We start from the raw sequence: 20971 nt of genomic DNA on the forward strand, positions 1-20971 counted from the left end.
TTGACAGATAACCCGGATGCAAAAAACTAAAGTTCAAAGCTCATCAGCCTTGGGCTGATGAGTTTTGAACTAGTCGTTAATATTCGTTTTAATACAAAGCGGACTATATAGTGTTGAAAAAATATACAACATATGGTTAGTGCAATTCTATTTTACACCTGATTGTGTGTTTTTACGCTCGTCCCTTAATTCTACTGCGCATGTGCAAAGCTTGCCTTCTATTCACGTGGTTGTAGGTCAAGTGTCCCAGTCTGCGCTAGGAGCTTGTAGAGTTGGTTGCTGCTTTGCACATCAAGTCTTGCTTAACTATGGTGAGTGCTGCGTTTAACCGTTAGGTATGCCTGACTATCGCATGATGTGCCAGTTTTTGTTATTTATATAGTTAATTCGTATATTTGCGTTGTTGCTGCTGTACATTCACCAGTAATATGTAAGGTAGAAGAATGATGTCCTGCGTACAAGTAAGTGGGGATTATAATTGAAATACATATTGTAAAAAGTTAAACTATGCAAGCTTGCATGATGTTTAAGACACGCTTTTTATTTTATTTTTCAAGTGTTATGGCTAAAATGAGCAGCACTATAAATTAAAGAATAGTCGCAAGTCATAGATTCAGTGTTCTGTGGATTTAGGGTTGATCAAGATTCTTTATAGATTGTGTTGCATGGGTTTTATGTAATAATTAGTTTTATAAGGTTTGTTAACTGTCCACTTTAGACGTCCTATTTACCTGCTTTTCTCTACATTTTTGTTTCATGCTTTTGGGATAGCTCATACACTGTTCATTGGATGAGGATCACACTTCAGCTTTTCTTTAAACTTACTGCACCTGGTCATGTACAACCTGCACATATAAAGAATGGGCAGCAATACAGTTTAGGGTTCTGCTGCTCAGAATAGTTGTCCAGATTAGGAAAGGCATTGTCTGTCAGTAGTTGACGCTCTGGCCTTTAAGGTTAGTACCACACTTGGTTGCATTTATACACAGGCAGAGTATCAGCTGATCCACTTGCTCCTGTGTATACACTGAAAGACACTGCTTCAGCCTGAGTGCAGTGGATTTTGGTGCAGGAATGGTAACTCATGCATTTTCAAGTAAAATTCCACCCCCATGTCTGCACCAAGGCTGATTCGGTGCCTTGTAGTGAACAGAGACCAGTCACAATTATATCCATTGGTGAAGGGAGATTGTGGTTTATACATAGTTGATGTCCATCAAGTTCAACCTTTTATGCCCATATAACCTGCCTAACTGCTGGTTGATCCAGAGGAAGGCAAATAATCTCTTCTGAAGCCTCTCCAATTTAGCACAGAGGGTGAAAAAATCTTACCTGACTCCAAGACTGCAATCGGATCAGTACCTTGATCAATTTGTACTATGAACTATCTTTCATGACCCTGTATTGCCACACTTGCTAAAAAGCCATCCAACCCTTTCCTGAAGCTATCTAATGTATTAGCCAGTTTGACTGATTCAGGGAGAGAATTCCACAACTTTACAGCTCTGAACAGGACCTCCTTTCTTTTAGTCTGAATGGGTGCACTCGTGTCTGCAGAAAGGGCATGGGCCTACTGGTAAATAAAGCATCTATCTATACCCCATTCAATACAGCTCAAAACCTTTTTGCCCTTGCAGCTGCTGCCTGGCATTGTTTGCTACAGCCAAGTTTATTATCTACATGGTCCTTCTCCATTATGGATTTGCCTAGTCCAGTCCCATTAAGGGTATAAGTGGCTTGTATATTTTTACATCCCAGGTGCATGACATTACAATTATTGACATTAAATCTCATCTGCCACATAGCCACCCGGGTTGCTAGTTTGTCACAATCCTTCTGCTAGGATGCCACATCCTGGATAGAATTCATTGGGCTACTGGGAGTTTTGTGTCAACTGAAAACACTGATACATTCCTTATAATACCCTCCCCTGAGTAATCAATAAACACATTAAATAAAAGTGGAACCAATACAGAACCCTCATATGATTTGATACAATAAAAATCCCCAGGTACTACAAATTAGAATGCAGTGTGGTCAACAAGGTCAGAAAAGCATATTACTACTTAACATGGTGACATAAAATCAAATAGGACAAATGTCCCCAATCAGACTAAGTAAATTAACAAACCATGGTGTAAAACAACAAAACTCATGGGGGGCAAATTCATTAAACCACAATTTTTTTGTGGTTAAAATCACGATATGCAAATAATTTGGAGTAACTACAGTAATTTCTGATGTTTGGAAATGTCACAAATTCAAATCAGTCGTAGGAAAATATTGTGGTTGCGTACTTGTATCCTTTTGAGATACAAGCGATCGATTCTGCAACTTTCTTTTCTCTTCCTTGATTGAGATTCCCTTTGAAGTTCAGTGTCCTTCTTGCGTATGATTTATTGGCAGCCCCTTCAATGCTTAACTGTTAGACAGGGGTCAAGGGTGTTTAACGCTCACACAGCTACATATTTGTTCTGGAATTGCTGTCCCTCAGGACCAGGTTAGTATGAAGGCCAGGGGCCTCTGAACTTCAAGGGGGATTGTAATCAAGGGAGAGAAAAGAAAGCTGCAGAAACAAACGCTTTTACATCCGAGCAAGTATCACATTTTTTAACAGACATATATTACAAAGTGTAGTGCTAAGAATCTATATGTGTATTTTAAAAAATGACTTTACATCCTCTTTAAAATTTCTCCGCAAAGTGAAAACATCCTGCATGAAACCAATAGTTTTCCACAGTTTAACACCAGCAAAACAGTGGTTGTTTTTAGAGTGACATCTTTAAGGTCATTTATAAACAAATGAGGGTCAAAGACCAAGGATAAACATTGTTCCAACTAGAAAATGTTCCATTTATCACTATTCTTTAACCATTTATATGCCACAGAATGTAGAATCTGCATTCTGTGGATAAAAGTATTTAAGTGCCACTGATCATAGATTCTACGTTCTACTACACTTGCAGATCTAGGAGAGGGTAGCAGGCTGCAAGATCTGTTTGGAGGAGGAGGAAGGTCAAAGGGATGAAGAGGAAGGGGCCCAAGGGCCTGCTCGATCCCCCCCCCCCCCCCCCCCTCTATTTGTTGCACACGAAGCATTGATTTTAGTGATTTTATTGCATCTCACATTATTTTTTGTTACTTGTGCCCATGAAAAATTTGTCTGCTATGTATATATTTGGGTGCCTCTGTATGCCAAATAGATTGGTAAATCTATACATATTGGGCATCAAACTGTTCAGCAGACCCCTGAGGTTTATATTTAGAATGTTGGATGTTATTACATTACAATATGTGGAATATATAATGGGGTAAAATGCAAGCTTTGTGACAATTAAATAAAAAACGCTACTTTTAGCAAAACTTTGTAGTTTGGTAGTTTGCAGTAGAAAGATGTATTTACCCATTTAGTTTTTTGCAGAATGTGTACTTTGGGGATGTATATGGGTCAGAGCCTTACTCCAAAGAGAAAATGTAACATTAACAACCACTCTTTCTTCCCAATATGCAGTCAGTAATATTTATTAAGGATCATGGTTGCTATGTTTTAGAGATGAACTAGTAGGCTGGCCAGTCACAGCTTTTAGATATGATATGCATGCATTAAGCATATATGTATTAGTACTGGTTGTTATACATAGTGTTAGATAGTATATTGGGTCATTTGATTGGACTTTCCATTTTTTGGTAATATTGTTATTGTTAAAGGACCTTTCAATTTTTTTTTTTAGGTTTATTATCAGGAAGTACACTTCTTGATGATAATCCTTTTATCTATACTACATCTCTTTTTTATACTCTGCTATTCTGTCAGTCTTAATTACATTACCAGCTTATGTACAACAGAGAGTGACTAAACATGGACGCTGGGATATGCAAGATTCAGACCATACATTTGTCTAGACTGAATATGTGTAGAATTTGCTTTTATGATGTTCTACTTCCTTATATAAATTACCCCTTCTTTTGTTTTCCTTGTTTAATTTTAGGCAGTTCGAGCTTTCAAAAAGTTTGTTCCTCTATTTGATCGTGTCCTTGTTGAGCGGCTTGCTGCAGAAACTGTAACTAAAGGGGGAATCATGCTTCCTGAAAAATCACAAGGAAAGGTGCTGCAAGCAACTGTAGTTGCTGTTGGAGATGGTTCCAGAGGAAAGGTATCCTGGCTTTTGTTTTAATTTTTTTTATAAGGAACGTGGAAGATTTTATTTTGTTTTTTAGAGCAAATCTACCCCATGTGGCAGAAGCCTGAAGAAGGTGAGCTAAATTGAATTACAGGCATAAGAATACAGGTATATGACCCCTTATCCAGAATGCTCGGGACCAAGGGTATTCTAGATAAGGGGTCTTTCCGTAATTTGGATCTCCATACCTTAAGTCCACTAATAAAAAATCAATAAAACATTAATTAAACCCAATAGGATTGTTTTACATCCAATAAGGATTATTAATATCTTAGTTGGGATCAATTACAAGGTACTGTTTTATTGTTACAGAGAAAAAGGAAATCCGTTTTAAAATTCTAAATTATTTGATTAAAATCTATGGGAGATGGCTTTTTCTTAATTCGGAACTTTCTGGATAACGGGTTTCCGGATAACCTGTATTCACCAATGAGAAAATGGCTTACCAGTGTACGGCAATACATCTCTATATACAGAAGATTCTATGTACATCTCAGATAACTTGTATTATACTGTAATCAAACATGATATATTCAGCTGTTCAGTGCTAGACAAACTTTTATGCAACTGGAGCCTGAACACACAGAAAAAAAAATTAGATTTACACAGATCGGGTGCATTTCTCATTGGTGGATTTTTCCTTCGCAACCAAGTAAAAAATAGACTCGGTGATGTAAGAAGCCAATGAGAGTGGCAAATGAGACAGTGGTCAGCAGGAACTGGTTAAGTGGATCTTTTTAACTTTTAAGCAAACTATTTTTTCATCCAAGAAAGTGTGATTAAGGTAAAATCTAGTTTTTAGAAGTGTAATATATCTCCTGGTTAATATCATGCAACCTGTCGAGATGACGTGAGTTACTGTAACCACATTTATTGGAGAACTTCATAGGATACCAAACCTTTGGATTAAGTAAGGCGAAGTGATTTTTACATGCATCTTCTGCTTTTCATGCAACACAAAATGACTAGTGAACTTTGAGCATATTGTTTAATTCTGTGTTTGCAAAAAGGATATTTACTTATTTTGAGCTGGCACAGAAACGTTTTAGGTGTTTAACAAGGTTTTTATTGAACTCTAACCCTTATAGGAAAATTTTTTTAGTTAAAATTATAATCGTGAAATTGTCAAGCCACCATACCACGTCAATGCATATCTAATTTCTATACACATTTCACACATTATTAGTTCTCCCTGTAGTTTTCTACATTTTTGTACATTGTATGACCCACCCATAAACTCCTTTTTGAACTAACTTTATCTCCGTGTTCATCTTCACTCTTGCTCTGCTCCCCTCCTCTGTCACAGCTGGGTGCTTAGTTTGCTGCTTATCAATTAGAATCAGTTGTGATTTCCCAGACCTGTGTGCAGCAGTAAATTGTAGTAGCACTCCCTAAGGTAGTCTCTTCTTTTAACCCTCTTATTGTCTGTCTGTATTCTATTTACATATCTTTCTTTGCTCTTATCTACATACTCCAGCTCTTCTACATTTTATAGCTACTTGCAGCACCTTTAGGGCTCTGGCACACGGGGGAGATTAGTCGCCCGCGATTAACTCCCTGTTCGCGGGCGACTAATCTCCCCGAGTTGCCTACCCCTGCCATCCCACCGGCGAACATGTAAGTCGCCGGCGGGATGGCAGACGCGGCGGGGCAATTTCAGGGAATCGCCGAAAAAGACTCGCGAGTCTTTTTCGGCGATTTGCGCCCACTAATCTCCCCCGTGTGCCAGAGCCCTTATTCTACCGTAATTGCCCATACATACATGGAGGAGCAGCAATTCAAATCTTCTTTTTACATCTCCTCACTCTTTTTCTTACTTTTACTGGCATGACTTAGTGACATGTGATTTTCCTGCTTGAGATGACCATTTGCATCCTGTATCAGTGGTTTACCTCCACTTCAATAATGATGACAAATAATATTGTCATTTTTTTGGACATGCTCTGTGAGGTAATGTCAGGCTTTAAGGTTGGTGCATGGATCTAAAAAGCTTTAAGGTTGGTGCATGGATCTAAAAAGTACTGTGGTAAATAATTTTTAGTCTGTTAGATCATTTAGATCAGTTAGATCATACTGCCTGTATGGGAATTTCACATCAATATGCCAGTCATAGGAGTAGTAATTTTGGAGTTCAGCATCTCCAGTAACAGTTAGGCTGCAAGCATTAGGGTTTTTAGGGAGGAAATACACAGAAATGCAGTTTTACTTTTACTGCGTAGCCATGGGAGCACCCATTCAAGCTGAATGGCAGATATTGGATACACTCTGTAGAGTACAATGGTGTTCTACAAAGCTTATCTGACATCGGCTGCATAACCTGTGACTTTATTTCTTGTTTGTTTGAATGGCTTCCCCTGTGACTACACTGCAGCTTGTTTATATAAACTATAATAGGTTTCTGAAGCAAATACACATTTTACCAGTGTAGGGCAACAGTACATCAAACCAAATTTATTCTAAATCACTTTCATTTTGTTATTTTTCCTTCAATGTATGATACATCATGTGCCTCTAATTAAATTCATGTTTGCAATGTCACTTCTGTGATGTTTTTTAGACGGGAGATATTCAGCCTGTGAGTGTAAAAGTTGGTGAGAAAATCCTTTTACCTGAATATGGAGGTACGAAGGTTGTACTGGATGACAAGGTAAAGTTAATTCATGCATATAAATAAGTAAAACATTCTTTATGAAGTTCTTTAAAGCATTTTAATATATTTTTCTACTTATTTGCAGGAGTACTTCTTATTCAGAGATGGAGACATTCTAGGAAAATATATAGATTAGACTGTTGTTTGTTACTTTTCAAGTATGTTCATTCCAATAAAAACTTGCTTTGTGTAAATAACCTTTTTGTTATAATAAATGGTAATGTACAAATATTTGTACTTTGTTTTTATTACCGCAAGAAAGTGATTGGCAGCCTGATGTGTCATGTCTGGGTGCTCCAGCTATATTTGGTAGCTAGTTAAGTGCAGGTTGCTCCCACTGGTTGTAAACTGCAGATTATTTTATATCAGTGGGGTCTGCCTTCTGTTTGGAGCACTTGGATTAAAATTTTAGGCCTTTTATTTTTGCATTCTTTGTTGCGTTAAGTGTATATACTGCTCAAGGGATTCAAGAAACAAATTACACCTGTAATGCCAAACTGACAGATATACTCTACCATGATCTGAGAACTATGGAGAAACTACCAAAATAATTCTGCTTTAAAACTATCTTGGATGAATTTTTTTTTAAATGGTTTTTAAGCAAGCTTTGTGCTCCATTTATTCTCTTCAAGCAAGTAAAGAAGCAGAAAGTTGCATTCCTCCTGTCATCTACTGACCCTGATTACAGTCCAGTACCTTTGCCCATTTGAAAGCTGGAAAGAGGTAGAAGAAAAGGCAAATAACTCAAACATGATAAGGAATAAATAATGAAGGCCAATTGCAAACATGTTTGCAAGGTCTGTGTCATTATCAGCTGTAACCAGATGTAGTTTGGCTACGTTCAAGGTTTTGAAACACTGCATCACATATATTATATATGCGTAGACAAGTATCTGTGTCCCTATCAAGATCTGCTCGCTTGCCGATGTCGCCAAGCAAGTGGATCTTCTCCCGATGTCCCCCACCTACGGGTGGGTGATATTGGGAGAATGCAGGCTTATTTGATCGTTTATCCCTTGGGCCAAACGATCGAATAACAACGACGGGTATAGGCAAAGTTGGTCCGGGGACCGCATCAACGAGCCGATGCGGCCCCCGATCTGACTAGATTTTTTAACCTGCCGGATCGATATCTGGGCGATTTCAGGCCAGATATATCGGTCGGGCAGGCCCGTCGGTAGTGCCCATACACAGGCGGATTAGCTGCCAAATTGGTCTAAGGGACAGATATCGGCAGATAGAATTGGCCCGTGTATGGGGACCTTTAAAGCTCTGACTCCTCTGTTGAAAAGAAAAACTCCTAATTAAAAAAAATCTTCTAAATTCTTATATTTTTAAAGGCAGCTTCTGCCCCTCTGACTTAGAGCTAAACTCTGAGCACTTTTGATTAGATTTTGTGGGTCAGATTTAATCTGATCCGCCTTGGAACACCATGCAACAGCCATGAATAAAGCACTCGTGGAGTTTAGCCCTTATTGTTTCTAAATGTTTCACTGTTCTTTCCTATTAACTTCATTACTTTTGCATTAAACCACAAAGAATTCTTAATTCTCAAACATTTTCTTCTTAAGGGAATACACTAAGAATATATCTGTTTTGTACATTTAGGGGTATATTTATCATGCTGTGTAAAAAGTGGAGTGAAGCATTACTGGTTATGTTGCCAATGGCAACCAATCAGCAATTAGATCTCAACCAAAGCAAAGCATCTGATTGGCTGCTATGAGCAACATCACCGGTAATGTTTTACTCTACTTTTTACACAGCATGATAAATATACCCCTTAGTGAAAAACTAACGTCCCAGTTTGTGCACTGAAGTACTGCTCTTAGTGTTCTAAAGTCAGTTTGCTTTCCTGACATTTGCTTTTTGAACAAACCTAAAATAAGATATAATGGACACTGCTTGCCTAGGTGTTATAGTACTGGCACATTAGCTATACATTCTGAATTGTTGGATATCACTAGATCCGGTATTGCATGATTTCTGATTGAGTCCATTGAGTCCTACTGTTGCTCCAGTCAAAATCTAAATAATATAAATTCCCCATTATAGAGACTTCCCCCAAACTAACGGCATTTTCTGTTTACTACAGGAGCTGAGCCTCTTAAAGTCGCCATACATGGTATATTTCCGATATGCCCACCTAAGGTGGGTGATTATTAGACTAATTTAATCATTTAGTCCCCAATCCAATGGAAAAATCAAATCTGCCCGATCGAGATGCCTACCTGAACAGATAAACTGCCGAATGAAGGGCCTGAGTCGGCAACTAAATATCTGCCCATGTATGGCCACCTTTAGTCTTCACTAACTGAAAGGGTCTATAGCATACCCCTACAATTAATTTGCTTGGCACTTTACATTCTATGAAAATTCCACCCATAAGGCTTTAGCCCTCTTTATTCACTTCCTTTATATTGGATTTTAAGTTATGCTTAACAAAAATATACCCCCTTCTACTTTTCTATTCCCCCTGTCTGTCTGTCTGAAACAAAGTACAGGTATGGGATCCCTTATCCGGAAACCCTTTATCCAGAAAGTTCCAAATTACAGAATGGCCGTCTCCCATAGACTCCATTATAAGCAAATAATTCTAATTTTTAAAAATGATTTCCTTTTTCTCTGTAATAATAAAACAGTACCTTGTACTTGATCCCAACTAAGATGAATATTTATTGGTGGCAAAATCATCCCATTGGGTTTATTTAATGTTTTAATGATTTTTGCAGACTTAAGTTATGGAGATCCAAACTACGGAAAGATCCCTTATCTGGAAAACTCTAGGTCCCGAGCATTCTGGATGATAGGTCCCATACCTGTATAGCCTTCTATATTCACTCCCTGGTTGAGTGACTCATTCATCCAGGTTTAGACAAAGCTAGTAACATATATCTTATACAGTGCCATTACCTCCAGCTCTCCCATTTTACTAGCTAGGCTTCTTGCATTCATAACACACATTTTAACCCTTTGCCTGCCAAGCATGTTTTGGCAGTTACAGGTTTCTCTCTGCACTAGTTGCAGATGCATAGTCAGATGCATGGCATGTGTCTTACAGGCCCCGGACTTTGACCATGCACTTCCAGCTGTAAAGACTCTGCAATCTTGGGACCCTCCATAGGTGATACTGGCCCTCCTGCACAAAAACTTGTTATCTACACATATTTAAATTTACACACACATTTTACTAAAGTTAGCATTTTTTTCCCTCCTCTTTTCTGCATTTTTTTCTATTGCAGGTCATACACACGTATACACACAACAACATAACATTTAGAAGTGTACACAAGTGTCGGGGAGATTAAGGTACCAGAGACTTGAGGTGAAAGGCTGACAAGTTTTTTACTTGTAAAAATTAAAATTATTTGGAACTTTCTGAATAACAGGTTTCTGAATAATGAATCCCATAACCGTAAAAAAAAAAAAAAAAATCTGTTTGCTCTTTTAAAAAATGGATTTAATTGCATGATTTTGCTGGAGTAGTTCTATTAACTGATACAATTTGAAAAAAACATGTTTTCCCATGAGTTTTCCTTTAAAGGGATTCTATCATGGCAAGATTTTTATGGCGTCCTTTTATTTCTAAACTATACTGTTTACATAGCAAGTATTTCACTACACCATTTAAAATTTTATTCATGAACCAACAGATGTGTTTTTTGTTGTGATATTGGTGTGTAGGCAGCCATCTCAGTGCATTGTGCCCCAGTCTGAGCTTTCAGAAACAACCAGCACTACACATTAGAACTGCTTACTCCCATGTAACTGGAGGAGTCCCAAAATGGACTTGGATTTTTTACTATTGAGTGCTATTCTGATATCACTTTTAGCAATACAGGTGTTGGGGAGTTGCTATCTTGCTACATTTCCACTGTTCTGCTGATTGGCTGCTGGGGGGAAAGGGAGGGGGTGACATCACTCCAACTTGCAGCGAAAGAGAGCTGTAAAGAGTGACTGAAGTTTATCAGAACACTAGTCACATGGCTGTGGCACCCTAGGAAATGAAGAATTTTGCTAGCCTAATACTTCAAAATTAAATATTAGAAAATCTGTTTACGCTTTTAAAAAGGATTTCAATGTAGAATTCTGCTGGAGAAGTCACGTGTTTGGGGCCCTGGAACGGAGTGTGGTGGAGCTGACAGGGATCCTACACACAGCCAAGGTTAATCCACAGAATACACAGTACCAAAAGGAATAGGCAAAGTCAGAGTTGAGCAATGCGTCAGTAGAAGGCAGCGAAGATTCATAAATCAGAGACAGGCAAAAGTCAAAACCAGCAGAAATCAGTACAAAATTAGATTCAGCAAGGTCAGAATACACTAAACCAACTTGGCCACCGAAACAAGGGAAGCAACACTACTTAAAATCAAATTTGGCACCAAAGTGACGTTGGCGCGTCCGCTGACGTCACTGCGCAAGCGTGCCAAAAAAGTGCAGAGGAGCATGGGGACTGGCACACTTAGAACACAGGAATGCGCACCAGTCTCCCAGTGCTCCTCGCAGTATCTTTACAAGTCATACACAGGCTAGTCCGTCACATAGATCCTCAAGGGGGATTTAAAACATCCTGCACATATAAGAATGTGTGACAATTAAAGCAAGTTGGATGGACAGGGGCAATAGAAAAGGAGGAGGAGTGTGTCTGTTCGTTAAGCAAGAATTAAAAGCAAATATTAAAGAGGAAGTGATGGGGGTAACAGAGGGAGCTGAATCCTTATGGGTTGAGCTTCTCACAGATAGTAAAGAATCTACCAAACTAATTGTAGGGGTATGTAGGGGACAGTAGCTGGGTTTAATGAATATAAACACTATAACAAGTGTTGTACAACAGCAATCCGGAAGGCAAAGATAGAAAACGAGGAGCGCATTTCAACAAAGGCTAACACTAACCCCAAAATGTTTTTTAAGTATATTAATAGTAAAAAGATGCAGGTTGAGGGTGTGGCCCCATTGAGTTATAGTAACAATATGGTTACAGCGGATACAGAAAAGGCAGATGTGCTTAACCAGTTCTTTTCTTCTGTGTATACAGTAGAGGAGCCAGAGTGCCAAGTCCCACCCAATAGCTGCACTGTTGCCTCAGCTCTAACTACACAGTGGTTGGCACAGGATATGGTGCTTAAAGGGTTACACACGATAAATGTAAACAAGGCACCTGGGCCAGATGGAATAAACCCTCAGGTACTGAGAGAGCTAGGGCCAGAATTACAGTGGCCCTTGTTTCTGATATTCTCAGACTCGCTTACATCAGGTATGGTACCCAGGGATTGGAAGAAGGCGAATGTCATTCCTATATTTAAAAAGGGAGTAAGATCTCAGCCTGGCAATTATAGGCCTGTAAATTTGACATCCGTGGTGGGCAAGTTATTAGAAGGCTTGTATGTACAAAATTATGTACTGGAGAATGGCATTATGAGCAGTATTCAGCATGGCTTTATGAAGGACAGGTCATGTCAGACCAATTTAATTGCTTTTTATGATGAGGAAAGTAAGAAGCTGGACAGTGGGGATGCAGTAGATATAATCTATTTGGATTTTGCCAAAGCATTTGATATCGTTCCCCACAAACGACTGCATTCTAAACTAAGGTCTATTGGACTTAGTGAAGTTGTTTGCACATGGATAGAAAATTGGCTACAGGATCGGGTACAGAGGGTGGTTGTTAATGGTACATTCTCTACTTGGAGTAAGGTTCTCAGTGGGGTCCCTCAGGGTTCTGTACTGGGTCCACTTTTGTTTAACTTGTTCATAAATGACTTAGGGGAGGGTATTATAAGCAATGTATCGGTGTTTGCAGATGACACAAAACTGCAGACCAGTCAATTCTATCCAGGATGTGGCATCCTTGCAGCAGGATCTTGACCAACTGGCAATCTGGGCAGCTAAGTGGCAGATGAGATTTAATGTGGATAAATGTAAGGTCATGCACCTGGGATGTAAAAATATGCAAGCCACTTATACCCTTAATGGGACTGCACTAGGCAAATCCATAATGGAGAAGGACCTTGGAGTCCTTGTAGATAATAAACTTGGCTGTAGCAAGCAATGCCAGGCAGCAGCTGCAAGGGCAAACAAGTTTTTGAGCTGTATTAAAAGGGGTATAGATTCATGGGAGGAGGGGGTTATTCTTCCCCTTTACAGAGTGCTGGTAAGGCCCCATCTAGAATATGCTGTTCAGTTTTGGTTTCCAGTGCTCAAACGGGACATTATTGAGTTAGAGAGGGTCCAGAGAAGGGCAACTAAGCTGGTAAAGGGTATGGAAAGTCTCAGTTATGAAGAAAGACTGGCCAAGTTGGGTGTGTTTACACTGGAGAAGAGGTGCTTAAGAGGTGACATGATAACTATGTATAAATATATAAGGGGATCATATAATAACCTCCCTAATGTTTTATTTACCAGTAGGTCCTTCAAACAGACAGGAGGGCATCCACTCCGTTTAGAAGAAGGGAGGTTCCATTTAAATATTCGGAAAGGATTTTTTACTGTGAGAGCTGTGAAGTTGTGGAATTCCCTCCCCGAATCAATTGTGCTGGCTGATACATTATATAACTTTAAGAAGGGGCTGGATGGATTCTTAGCAAGTGAGGGAATATAGGATTATGGGAGATAGCTCTTAGTACAAGTTGATCCAGGGACTGGTCCGATTGCCATCTTGGAGTCAGGAAGGAATTTTTTCCCCTCCGCAGAAAATTAGAGAGGCTTCAGATGGGTTTTTTGCCTTCCTCTGGATCAACTAGAAGTTAGGCAGGTTATATATAGGCATTATGGTTGAACATGATGGACGTATGTCTTTTTTCAACCCAACTTACTATGTAAGAAGAATCAAAGTGATGTGGTCAAGAATTCCCAAATATATATTCTGTAAACATGCTGGAACAAGTACACATATGATAAATATATCAAGATCCACATTATACTATGAAGTCTCAAATTAAAGTTTTTCCAGTCTACTAAATCAGTGACTGTAGATCAAGATGGGAGGTGATACTAGATAAATTATCTCTGAGGTTCTTCTTTTGAGGGAATATAAGGACCAGCTAGTACAGGAATTTATTCATAAAATAAAGGTTGAGGAAACTACTTACTACAGTTTCAAATCTGCAATGTATAATTAAAATTTCCAAAATGATTGGGTATACTGTATGGACAAATTAGAATATGACACATGATTTAAAAAGAGACAAACATTTATGAGGCAAAGATCATAATTGGGGCAGAAAAAGTATAAGATGTGATCCAGATTTCTTTCTGCCAGTTAAAGATCTGATGAAAAACACTTATGGAGATTAGCTCTAAGGGTAAGAACCCACAAAGCAGTTTAGCTGCCCGCAATAGATCTCTGCTGGATGGGTATCTGCTCCGCGGACGATGAACTGTTTCAAAACGGAGTCGCCGGTGGAAAGCCCTTCGCATCGCTGCGTTTTATTAATTTGCACAAAGTTTCCAGCAGGAAGAAAGTTTGCATGACTTGATGCGAAGGGCTTTAACTAATCGCCCGCACGGATTCACTGCGCTGATGTTGGGGATGATGCTGGGGGAGCTGAAAGATGCTGCAGCGGGGAGTGGGCCATAGTATGAGGACACTGGGGGAGGACCAGCAATGTTTTAGGGGGCCCTGGGCTGGCTAGCAATGTTTTAGGGGGTCCCTGCCCCTGGCACCAATGCAAAATGTAACCCCTGGCTACCAATATTTTAGGGGGCCCTGGCTACCAATGTCTGTGTGTTCTTTGTTCTGATGGGAGGGGTCACTGGGGGAGGGGCCATTGGGGGGCAGGTGGAGGAGGGGGCCCTGTGATTTCTGATGGCGGCCCTGATCCCCTTATCTATTTATACGGAGTTATCATATCTTAAGCACCTCTTCTGCAGTGTAAACAACCCATAACTTGGCCAGTCTCTTCATAACTGAGATTTTCCAGCTTAATTGCCCTTTTTTTGGTTCCTCCTAATTAAATAATATCCCGTTTGAGCACCAGAGACCAAAACTGCATGGCATATTTTAGATTGAGCCTTAAGGTGGCCATACATACTACAATTATGATCTTTCCCACAACCATTGGTTGTATGAAAGATTGTTCATTTACTTTACGAACGTTAAAAGATAAATCATCAGATATGCAGGTAAAAACAAAGGAATTTTTTATCCCTATCTGACAATTTAGCATTTAGGTGCCCGATCGACAAGATGACTGATATCCAAGGCTTTTACCGATATCAGTATGTATGAATGTATGTATGTACTGTATGTATAACTTTATTTATAAAGCGCCACAAGGGTACGCATCACTGTACAATCTTACAGAATACAAAATTACACACAGGAAGGACAAGTGATATAATAAATAAATACAATAAATATATACAGTGGTGTGAAAAACTATTTGCCCCCTTCCTGATTTCTTATTCTTTTGCATGTTTGTCACACTTAAATGTTTCTGCTCATCAAAAACCGTTAACTATTAGTCAAAGATAACATAATTGAACATAAAATGCAGTTTTTAAATGAAGGTTTACGTTATTAAGGGAGAAATCTACATGGCCCTGTGTGAAAAAGTGATTGCCCCCCTTGTTAAAAAAATAACTTAACTGTGGTTTATCACACCTGAGTTCAACTTCTGTAGTCACCCCCAGGCCTGATTACTGCCACACCTGTTTCAATCAAGAAATCACTTAAATAGGAGCTACCTGACACAGAGAAGTAGACCAAAAGCACCTCAAAAACTAGACATCATGCCAAGATCCAAAGAAATTCAGGAACAAATGAGAACAAAAGTAATTGAGATCTATCAGTCTGGTAAAGGTTATAAAGCCATTTCTAAAGCTTTGGGACTCCAGCGAACCACAGTGAGAGCCATTATCCACAAATGGCAAAAACATGGAACAGTGGTGAACCTTCCCAGGAGTGGCCGGCCGACCAAAATTACCCCAAGAGGGCAGAGACAACTCATCCGAGAGGCCACAAAAGATCCCAGGACAACATCTAAAGAACTGCAGGCCTCACTTGCCTCAATTAAGGTCAGTGTTCACGACTCCACCATAAGAAAGAGACTGGGCAAAAACGGCCTGCATGGCAGATTTCCAAGGCGCAAACCACTTTTAAGCAAAAAGAACATTATGGCTCGTCTCAATTTTGCTAAAAAACATCAATGATTGGCAAGACTTTTGGGAAAATACCTTGTGGACCGACGAGACAAAAGTTGAACTTTTTGGAAGGTGCGTGTCCCATTACATCTGGCGTAAAAGTAACACAGCATTTCAGAAAAAGAACATCATACCGACAGTAAAATATGGTGGTGGTAGTGTGATGGTCTGGGGTTGTTTTGCTGCTTCAGGACCTGGAAGGCTTGCTGTGATAGATGGAACCATGAATTCTACTGTCTACCAAAAAATCCTGAAGGAGAATGTCCAGCCATCTGTTCGTCAACTCAAGCTTAAGCGATCTTGGGTGCAAATCCACCTCTGAATGGCTGAAGAAAAACAAAATGAAGACTTTGGAGTGGCCTAGTCAAAGTCCTGACCTGAATCCTATTGATTGAACGCTTGATTGCAGTTATTGCTGCTACGGGTGGCCCAACCAGTTATTAGGTTCAGGGGGCAATTACTTTTTCACACAGGGCCATGTCGGTTTGGATTTTTTTTCTCCCTAAATAATAAAAACCCTCATTTAAAAACTGCATTTTGTGTTTACTTGTGTTATCTTTGACTAATAGTTAAATGTGTTGATGATCAGAAACATTTTGTGTGACAAACATGCAAAATAATAAGAAATCAGGAAGGGGGCAAATAGTTTTTCACACCACTGTATATGTATAAGTACCATGTGGTATGAGACACAGTAGGAAGGGGGTCCCTGCCCCGTAGAGCTTACAATCTAAGTGGTTGGGTAACATACAGGCACAAGTTGGAAGGTAAGAGTGCACCAGGTATGGGCATTTGCCCTTAAGCGCAGGACTGGGCAAAATAATGTTTTAGTGCTCCAGAAGGTAACAGCTGAGCTTTTTCTTAAAGAGAGTGGGTGAGTTTTCCCTACGGAGGGATTTAGGGATAGAGTTCCAGAGGTAAGGAGCAGCAAGATAGAAAGGTTTAAGACGAGAGAGCACAGTGGATGTGGATAGTGTAAAAAGACGGAGGCTCTGAGAGGAGCAGAGGAGACGACCAGGAATGTGCAGGGAGACCAGTGAAGAAATGTAGTGAGGAGCAGAGGAGGGCTTTGAATGTTAGCAGAAGAATTTTGTAAGCTATCCTTTGCTTAACAGGCAACCATGCAAGAGAGCTTAATTGAGGCTGAACAGGAGAGAGCAGGAGGATACTGGCAGCAGAGTTTAAAATGATTGCAGGGGAGAGAGGTGGGAGTCTGGGAGGCCGGTTAGTAGGAGATTGCAGTAATCTAAGCGGGATAGGATAAGGGCATGTATTAGTGTTTTAGCTGTTACTTGTGAAAGAAAGGGGCGTATCTTGGCAATATTGTGGAGGAAAAAACGGCAGGTTTTGGCAGTGTTATTAATATGGTTAGAGAAGGAGAGTGACTGGTCAAAGATAACCCCAAGGCAGCGTGCAGAATTTACAGGGTTGATAGTCATGCCATCAATAGTCATGGTGAAAGGAGGAGGAGGGCCAGGTTTGGGCGGGAAGACCATGAGCTCTGTTTTAGCTAGGTTAAGTTTGAGCTGGCGTCGGTTCATCCAGGAGGAGATAGCCAGGAGGCAGTTAGCAATCTGGGTTTGAACATCAGTGGTTAGTGCAGGGGTGTCTAAATATATCTGGATGTCATCTGCATATAAGTGATATTTAAGACCAAAAGAAGAAATAAGGTCTCCTAAAGAGAGAGTGTACAGGGAGAACAGCAAAGGACCAAGCACAGAGCCCTGAGGCACTCCCACACTAAGCTGAACCGGGGTAGAAGATTTGTTAGCAAGTGCAACAGAGAAGGAGCGGTTAGAGAGATAGGAAGAGAACCAGGATGCAGCCTGATCCAGGATACCCAGAGAATAGAGAATTTGCATAAGGACAGAATGGTCAGCAGTATCAGAAGCAGAGGAAAGGTCTAGGAGAATGAGGACCGAGTAGCGTCCTTTGGCCTTGGCAGTCTGGAGATCATTTGCCACTCTACATAAGGCCATCTCAGTGGAGTGCGCAGGCCGAAAACCAGACTGCATACGGTCCAGCAGATTATGGGTGCAGAGGAAGTTAGTGACACGAGAAAAGACAAGACGTTCCAGGAGTTTAGAGGCTGGGGCAGGAGAGAAACAGGACGGTAGTTAGAAAGGCAGGACGGGTCCAGCGTAGCCTTTCTAAGAATGGATTTGACACATGCTTGTTTGAAGAGAGAGGGAAAAGTACCAGAAGCCAGAGAGGAATTGAATATGTGGGTAAGAGCTGGAGTAAGGGCAGGGGCACACTGTTTTAGTAGGGATGAGGGCATAGGATCCAGTGAGCAGGTAGTAGGCGGAGAGGATCGGAGAAGCTGAGAAACTTCAGATTCTGTTATGAGGTTGAAGGAGCTGAATACGGAGAGAGGAGATTTAGGAAGGTTGAGATTACCGGTATCTGAAGGTTGGGGAAATTGATTGCGGATAGAATCGACTTTGCTTTTAAAGAAGTCAGCAAAGTCCTAGGGGGGGTGTTCAGATACGACTGATTCATTAGGTGAAGGATGAAGTAGCGAGTTAAATATGGAGAATAAGCACTACAGGTTTGATTTATTATTATTTACAAGTGTGTTATAGTATACTTGCTTGGCCTGGCATAGGGCAGTATTGAGACACACCATAAGAAGTTTATAGTGGAGGAAGTCAGCTTTCACTCGTGATCAGTCTCCACATACACACGCCAATTATCATAAGAAACTTTGTTTTGTACAATAATATCAGTGTGTGTATGGCCTCATTTACCAGCACACTGTAAAGTGGAAGAACGACCCCCTCCTCCCATGAATATATGTCCTTTATAATGCAAATCAAAACCTTGTCTATTATATCCAAGGTCCTTCTCCATTAAGGATAATCATAATAGTCCCAAATGGTTTACCTAATGGCTACAAGCGAAGACTTTTTTTCTGTTTTTCCAGGACAAACAAGTTGTAATAGTTCAAGTGAAATTGTAGAAAAGCTACAAGGAAAGTGAAATATAGTGAAATATATGTATAAAAACCCTCAAACAAAGTGTATTAGGTATAAATACAACTTTTTTTAGTGACAGCACCATATACACTAGTGCTACATAGGAATCGATGATGATTCTTCTTCACCGGCCACACAGTGAATCAACCTACTCACCTAAAATTCTCCAAGCTTCTTTAAAATACTGAGACCTATCCTGTATAATGACTCTACAACAAGTGTGGGAATATACAGATGTGCTAAAAAGAAATATTACATGTCAGCACATGCTTCCCTGACAACACAACATAGATGGCTTACCCTTGGTAAATGTATTCACCAGCTGTTACTCTATATGTGTATAGTGTGTATTTAATTATCCTCCCTTAAAAATGTATGTGGGTAGGACCATTACATCTTTTGGCACTAGAAAAGGGGAGCATGTATGTAACATCAAAGCCAACAAGACAGTGCCCCCCTAACATTTTAAGGAACATAATGAGAATAATCCCATAAATAGAACCACTGGGACACCAGTAGGCCTGCTTACTAATAGGCTGGTAGCTGGTTAAAGCATCTTTTTTCAAATCAACAAAAAAAGTATAAGCATATTTTATTAACTTTTATTTAAAGTAATTGGTGTCTGTTTAACTGTTGTGGTTTAATTTTTCAAAGATTTAGCTTTTTCTTTGGCTAAATAGGTGATGCTAATAGAGAATGACCATGAAGTAGAACAAATTGTTAGGAGCAGGAGGGCCTACTGAGCCCTGGGCCCCCATGCCTGATCGTATACAGCAGCTTAATCAGTCCATCAATACATGCGCAGCCAAATCTGATGGCCTCGAGAACAAGCTACACTGCAACAACCTGTGCTTCCTTTGCTTTCCCGAGCGCTCTGAGGGAAATTCACCTGAAAAATTCATAGAAGCCTGGTTGGTAGAGCAATTCGGCAGGGATACCTTCTCTACAGTTAGAGCATTGCAAAGTTCGGGTACTACATCCAGGAACCGTATAAGTACACAACTATTAATCTGCACAAAAGAGTTATCCTGCAAAACCCACCTAACTGTCCACATGATTAAGTTACTAAGCTGGAATGTGAGGGGCCTCAACGATCAAATCAAGCGCAGACTTGTGCTTGACTTTCTCAAAAAATCTGGAGCTAATATATTTTTACTACAAGAAACCCGCCTCCAAGGGAAAAGAACACTGGCCCATGGGTGGGCTGGTATTACCACGCAGAATTCTCCACACACTCATCAGGGGCAGCAATCCTCATTACCCACAGTACCCCCTTTAGGTTGGGGAGGGTGGAACTGGATCAATAGGTCTGACCGAGGTGTGGAGGCTCTTACACCCTCTTACACAGCAATACTCTTGTTTCTTTCAGTCCCACACAGTGTTATCAAGAATAGACATGGAGTTTGTCAATCAGGTAGCACTTCCTAGGGTTCAGGACACCAATTACCTAGCATTTCAGATCATGCCCCCCTTGAAATCCATTTTAAGGAAGCGGAACAATGTAAAAAGCCAAGATGGTTGCCCGCATGGTTGGAAATACTAGATAACTACCAATCTATAAAGGCTGCCATTCAAGAGTTCATCTTAGTAAATAAACACACTGTGGATACACTGACTTTATGGGACGCCTTAAAGGCGTACATCAGGGCCTTAAAAAGCAATCGACGAACGTACAGCACCAACTAGAGTTTGAAGTCCTAGAACTAGAGGCAGAGGTAGCAGCAAATCCACAAATATAAAAATTTACACAGCAAAAAATAGCGCAGGAAAAATATGCAGACTATATGAAGGGTAAAACAGTAGCCCAATATACTTTTATGAAACTTTATGTTATGGAGTATGACGAAAGGGCAGGAAAGCTGTTGGCTTATTTGGTATTTATGCAGTCCTTCCCCAATGCCATCACGCTATTAAAAACAGAGCAGGGTTCTCTCACGACAGATGCTCCCACAATTCAGCAAGAGCTGACTAAATTCTATTCAAAACTCTATACATCCACTCTAGATGCATCAAATATAAAT

At 40.1% G+C, this 20971-nt stretch overlaps 1 protein-coding gene across 2 annotated transcripts; it reads left to right on the forward strand.

Annotated features, from left to right (window-relative positions):
- Positions 1-248: 248 nt before the first annotated feature.
- On the forward strand, positions 249-7062 carry hspe1 (heat shock protein family E (Hsp10) member 1). Of its 2 annotated transcripts, none has more exon segments than NM_001006881.1 (4): positions 249-311; positions 3990-4154; positions 6739-6828; positions 6917-7056. In NM_001006881.1, coding segments are annotated over 4 exon segments (309 nt in total). In that variant the 5' UTR covers positions 249-308; the 3' UTR covers positions 6968-7056.
- The last annotated feature ends 13909 nt before the right edge of the window (positions 7063-20971 follow it).

This window comes from Xenopus tropicalis, chromosome 9 (genome assembly GCF_000004195.4).
Source record: "Xenopus tropicalis strain Nigerian chromosome 9, UCB_Xtro_10.0, whole genome shotgun sequence".
NCBI lineage: Eukaryota > Metazoa > Chordata > Amphibia > Anura > Pipidae > Xenopus > Xenopus tropicalis.

What these genes read in the sequence shown, in the direction of transcription:
- hspe1 (XM_012970315.3), top strand. An exon ending in GAGATGGTTCCAGAGGAAAG is followed by an intron (nt 4,155 to 6,738) that starts GTATCCTGGCTT and finishes GATGTTTTTTAG; the next exon opens with ACGGGAGATATTCAGCCTGT. An exon ending in AGGTTGTACTGGATGACAAG is followed by an intron (nt 6,829 to 6,916) that starts GTAAAGTTAATT and finishes ACTTATTTGCAG; the next exon opens with GAGTACTTCTTATTCAGAGA.